Genomic DNA, 6,958 nt, shown 5'->3' with positions numbered 1-6,958 from the left:
ATGAAAAGTTTTAAGAACAAAAATACTTTGAGGAGAAAGAAGGCTTTCCCTGTTTTTACTAAAATTCTTTTAGTCTCTTTTTTAGTATGGGTTTTGAAGTGCTCTAATAACGTAAGTTCATAAATAATATATATATATATATATATATATATATATAATTATGTGTATTTTATAACTTTGACATATGTGTATATTCTTTATTTTTTTTACCTAATATTTTATATATATATTTATATATTAGTTTATTTGAACAATATTTACTCCATATATTTATTTCATATATATATATATATATATATATATATGTGATGTTTAAAAAATATGAAATATATATTTATATATTATTATTTTCTTATTTTATTTTTATTTTATTTTATTTTATTTTAATTTTATTTTATTTTATTTTAATTTTATTTTAATTTTATTTTAATTTTATTTTAATTTTATTTTAATTTTATTTTATTTTAATTTTATTTTATTTTATTTTAATTTTATTTTATTTTATTTTAATTTTATTTTATTTTATTTTAATTTAATTTTATTTTTTTTTTCATATAGTGCAATAATGGAAACGGATCCGGTGACTCCTTCGATTTCAGAAATAAGAGAACTTTAGCACAAAAGCAACATGAACACCATCACCACCATCACCATCAACATCAACACCAACACCAAGCTCCACACCAAGCACACCACCATCATCATCATGGAGAAGTAAATCACCAAGCACCACAGGTTCACCAACAAGTACATGGTCAAGACCAAGCACACCATCACCATCATCACCACCATCATCAATTACAACCTCAACAACCCCAGGGAACAGTTGCTAATCCTCCTAGTAATGAACCAGTTGTAAAAACCCAAGTATTCAGGGAAGCAAGACCAGGTGGAGGTTTCAAAGCATATGAAGAAAAATACGAATCAAAACACTATAAATTAAAGGAAAATGTTGTCGATGGTAAAAAAGATTGTGATGAAAAATACGAAGCTGCCAATTATGCTTTCTCCGAAGAGTGCCCATACACCGTAAACGATTATAGCCAAGAAAATGGTCCAAATATATTTGCCTTAAGAAAAAGATTCCCTCTTGGAATGAATGATGAAGATGAAGAAGGTAAAGAAGCATTAGCAATAAAAGATAAATTACCAGGTGGTTTAGATGAATACCAAAACCAATTATATGGAATATGTAATGAGACATGTACCACATGTGGACCTGCCGCTATAGATTATGTTCCAGCAGATGCACCAAATGGCTATGCTTATGGAGGAAGTGCACACGATGGTTCTCACGGTAATTTAAGAGGACACGATAATAAAGGTTCAGAAGGTTATGGATATGAAGCTCCATATAACCCAGGATTTAATGGTGCTCCTGGAAGTAATGGTATGCAAAATTATGTCCCACCCCATGGTGCAGGCTATTCAGCTCCATACGGAGTTCCACATGGTGCAGCCCATGGTTCAAGATATAGTTCATTCAGTTCCGTAAATAAATATGGAAAACACGGTGATGAAAAACACCATTCCTCTAAAAAGCATGAAGGAAATGACGGTGAAGGAGAAAAAAAGAAAAAATCAAAAAAACACAAAGACCACGATGGAGAAAAGAAAAAATCAAAAAAACACAAAGACAATGAAGATGCAGAAAGCGTAAAATCAAAAAAACACAAAAGCCACGATTGTGAAAAGAAAAAATCAAAAAAACACAAAGACAATGAAGATGCAGAAAGCGTAAAATCAAAAAAAAGTGTTAAAGAAAAGGGAGAAAAGCATAATGGAAAAAAACCATGCAGCAAAAAAACTAACGAAGAAAATAAAAATAAAGAAAAAACCAATAATTCAAAATCAGATGGATCAAAAGCTCATGAAAAAAAAGAAAATGAAACAAAAAACACCGCTGGAGAAAATAAAAAAGTAGATTCTACTTCAGCTGATAATAAATCAACAAATGCTGCTACACCAGGCGCAAAAGATAAAACTCAAGGAGGAAAAACTGACAAAACAGGAGCAAGTACTAATGCCGCAACAAATAAAGGACAATGTGCTGCTGAAGGAGCAACTAAGGGAGCAACTAAAGAAGCAAGTACTTCTAAAGAAGCAACAAAAGAAGCAAGTACTTCTAAAGAAGCAACAAAAGAAGCAAGTACTTCTAAAGAAGCAACAAAAGAAGCAAGTACTTCTAAAGGAGCAACTAAAGAAGCAAGTACTACTGAAGGAGCAACTAAAGGAGCAAGTACTACTGCAGGTTCAACTACAGGAGCAACTACAGGAGCTAATGCAGTACAATCTAAAGATGAAACTGCCGATAAAAATGCTGCAAATAATGGTGAACAAGTAATGTCAAGAGGACAAGCACAATTACAAGAAGCAGGAAAGAAAAAGAAGAAAAGAGGATGCTGTGGTTAAATAATCTCTGCAGTTGATTCATAAAATATAATTACTTTTTGAATTAGAAAGATATACCAATAAATATATATTTTTTTAAAATATACTTCGAAGGTATAGATAATATATTATATGAATAGAGAAAATCAAATAAAATCTTAATATAAAAAAGAAACATTAATATAAATGAAAATTATATTGAAAGAATGTAGAATAAAAATATGTTAATTAAATATAAGATTTTGATTACAATCATTTTAACATATTTTATTTTTTTTTATTAAGACGTATTTAAGCATAAATATAAGGAAAACAAGTATATGCATATATATATATATATATATATATATATATTATGTGTATAAAATTATAATTATAAATAAAATTAGGATTTTAAAGATAATTAAATTTAATTTGACGTTTATACAGAAAAGAGTTATTCTGAAATATATTAATTTTTTTTTTTAAACATGAATCATAGAGAAAAATATACTTTTCAATATTTTTAATTAAATTATCATATATTATAAAAAATAATTATTCTAATTAAAACATATAAGAAAATATAAAAAAAAAGAAAAAAAAAAAAAGGAATGAATTTTCAGTATATAATAAAAGACTATATATATATATATATATATATATATATACATACATACATATATTTATATTTGCTATATATATTTTTTTTTTTGATGTTTTTTAGAATTTTGGTAACCTTTTTATTTTTTTTTTTTCTCTTAAAATATTTTATATTTTTGTTGCATATCTTTTTAAGTTTTTTCCTAAAATAAATATGTATATATATTATATATGTGTAAATTATTTAATCTGTTATTTTTTTCTTTTATCTATATTTTTAAATTAGAACTGTTTATATATTAACTATATATATTTTTGATTTTGAGAGTTTTTGTTTGAACGTTTTGTTATAAAACCTATTTTTTTTTTTTTTTTTTCATATTTCATATGTTTATTCATTTATATATATAATCTATATATGTATTTATGTGTATTTTAATAATATTGTAAAAAGAACTTTTAATGTGTTTTATAATATATTTTTATTTTTAATTTTATAAGTATTTTTGTGATTAATATCATTAAGAATAATATACAATATATAATGAAGGATTTTTTTTTTTTTTTTTTTTCATAAATATTATGAATTAAGAAAATCCGTATATAATATTTAGAAAGGGTTTTATAAAAATGATATTTCTTTTTGGTACAAATAAAAAAAAATTAATTGTATTTATATGATATTATTTATTATGGTTAAATATTTCTATAAGAAAAAATATGTACAATGTAAAAAAATCTATAAATATAATAAATAAATAAATAAATAAATATCTATATATATGTTTAATAAGACACTGTTTATGTTTGTTTAAATGTATGTATTCGATAAAAATTATTATATTCATTATTATTTATTTCATATGTATTTACTAATAATTTTTTTTGCAAGTTATTTAATAAGATCTATTTTATTATGAACATATGGAAGTAATATCTATATATATATATATATATATATATATATATTAAAAAACTGTTGTGTATAAAAGTTTATTAAAAGATATTCCTACAAGAATACTATGGATATATATATTATATGAGTTTTATGTTAATATTAAATATTTTATTATTATAATATATATATATATATATATATATATATATACATTTCTGATTGCTCCTATTTTAAAACGTTAAGTTCAATCAAAATATATAATGTATTTAAGATTACGTTATAATATTTAAAAGTATATATATATATATATATATATATATATATATATATATATGATATTATTCTTTAACACCTAGTTTGTAGTAAAAAGTTTTTTTTTTTTTTTTTTTTTTTTCTAGAAGAAACAGAAACACATGTCACGACGATACAATAAGCATATTGTTTTTTTTATATGATTTCTCGAATATATATTCATATATATATGTTTATTATTTATCTTTCTATATAGATTAATATATATAAAAATATATTGTAATTCATATTTTTATAATAATTACTTTTAAATATACAATATAAATAAAAATTACATACGTATATATATATATATATATATATATATATATATAATAATGTGGAAAACTGTTCTTATTTATAATTAAGAATTAAATAAAAATGAAAAAGAAGGATAATAAGAAGTAATTTCATAATTAAATATATGTAAAACCTTTCAAAATATTAGTGTGTTTCATATAAATTTTCCTAAAACATAATATCATATGTTATTATATAAGAAAGTAAAAAATAATATAATTTTTTAATATTTTAATATTACGAAAATATGTGATAATATATGTTATGTTATTCATAGGGATACATTATTAATAGTAATATTTTTATAAATGATATAATACGATATTTTTGGTGACACACATATATATATATATATATATATACTATATTTATTTTATATTAAATTCATAAAATATATGAAATATTCATTTCAAATATTAATAACTTATAAAGAAAAATTTTTTTAAAATTATTATGGATTAATTAAAAAAAAAAAAAAAAAAATTGATGTAATATAATGATTTTTATTTTTTTTTTTTCTTTGAAAAAAATACTATTAATAAATATATATAATAAATATATATTAATAAACATATATTAATAAATATATATATATATAAATATATTGTTCACAATTATTTTTACTTATTTATAATAAACATATTTTTAATAAAAGAAAAATATATCTTTAAATAGAAGTATATTATTTTAAATATTAAGCTTCTTAGTATATAGTATAAATATCAAGAAAAAAAAAAAAAAAAAAATTATGTGTTCATTATTAAAATTATTTACTATATTTATAGTTATATTGCTATATTCTTAGGAAATGTGGTATATATATAAATATATTAAATAAATATACTTAATTATAATATAATACACAAAAGAAAAGAATAATAAATAATTTGAATATGTTTCATCGATAAAGGGAGAAGTTATACGACAATTAAATTTTAAATAATATTAAGAATTTCATAAAATGAAATTTTCAATATATAAATAATAGTATGTATTATTTCATTATGTTTTTATTAATATAAATATATATATATGTCATATGCATTTGGGATTTACTTTAGTATTGTAAAAATAATTCTATATTTATTATTTCTATATTAGAAAATAAAATAATTTTTAAATTAATAATTTATAATTAATTCAAAATATATATATATATATACACTTATATAATATATTTATATGTATTCATTTATATTAATTTATGTAAATTTTATTATTTATATATTTCTCCTACCCGTATATTATTTCCTTATTTTTTATGGAAATAATAACTGCATGTAAATAAAAATTTATATTATACAGTAAAAACATTTTAACTACAACTGACATGTTCATTATAATATATAATATGTATGAATAATATTGGTACATTAGGATAATAATATTATAAATAGTTTAATTATTTTCATAATTTACTTATTTGTATATAAAAAATTCATATAATAAAAAATTAAAAAACCAAGAAGAAGAAAGAAAGAAAGAAAGAAAGAAAGAAAAATATAATAAATTTAATAAAATATTAGTTTTTATTAATTATTTAATACTTATATTTAAAATGTGCATTATTTTATATATTATAGCCTTTTTAAATTTAATATATATATAAAAAGGATATATTGTAACTATATTATTTCCCCAAATATACAATTTTAAATATCTAAACAATAAAATACACAAAAGGAAAATTAAAAGGAAATTTTTTTTATTATATTTTATCCTCTATTTTTTAATAAAAAATATATATATGGTTTATATATATAAATATATATATATGTATTTTATGTATATTGGAATTTTTATATATATTATTATATTAGAAATTTTTTTTAAAGATCTAATTATATATAAATAAATATTCTATTTATTATTATTTTATTTTATTATTATATTATATTATATTGTATTTATTATTATTATTTTTTTTTATTTATTTATTTTTTGCTTATATTCTTTGAATCATAAAATTCTTTTCTTTTTCATTTTCTGTTTGTTTTAGAAGGGAAAATAAAGAAAAACCAAGGGGAAATGATAAAACATTTATTTATATATTCTATTATTAGTTTATAATAATTATTTATTTATTTATTTATTTTCATAAATGTTTGTGTGAAAAGAAAAAATTATTTATAATAAAAAGCATATATGTATATTTATTTATTTATTTATTTATTAATTTAATTTAATTTTTTTTTTTTTTTTAATTATTTTTGTAGATTAGTAATTGTTATATTAATTTCCATTTTTAAATATTCTAAGGTTTTGTATATATAGTATTAAAAAAATAATATTATAAAAATTTGTAATCTTTTTTTCATTTTTTATTTTTATTTTTTTATTTATATATATATATATATATATAAATTAAAAAGAAAATAAAAAAAATTTGTATTTAGAAAATATATCAAATATTTAAAGATATTATATCAATATATAAAATTAATTTTTATTTAATGCAAATGCCAATTTGTTAATAAATATTTTACAACAAGACAT

The 6,958-nt window shown here is 18.9% G+C and overlaps 1 protein-coding gene across 1 annotated transcript; it reads left to right on the top strand.

The window, feature by feature from the left end:
- On the top strand, window positions 1-2,412 carry PF3D7_0202000 (knob-associated histidine-rich protein; the record flags this gene model as incomplete). Its single annotated transcript, XM_001349498.3, has 2 exons — window positions 1-111; window positions 559-2,412. 2 exons carry the CDS (start codon window positions 1-3, stop codon window positions 2,410-2,412), a joined length of 1,965 nt encoding a protein of 654 aa, XP_001349534.1.
- Window positions 2,413-6,958: the final 4,546 nt, after the last annotated feature.

This window comes from Plasmodium falciparum (genome assembly GCF_000002765.6).
Source record: "Plasmodium falciparum 3D7 genome assembly, chromosome: 2".
NCBI lineage: Eukaryota > Apicomplexa > Aconoidasida > Haemosporida > Plasmodiidae > Plasmodium > Plasmodium falciparum.
This window is presented reverse-complemented; position numbering and strand designations above follow the sequence as displayed.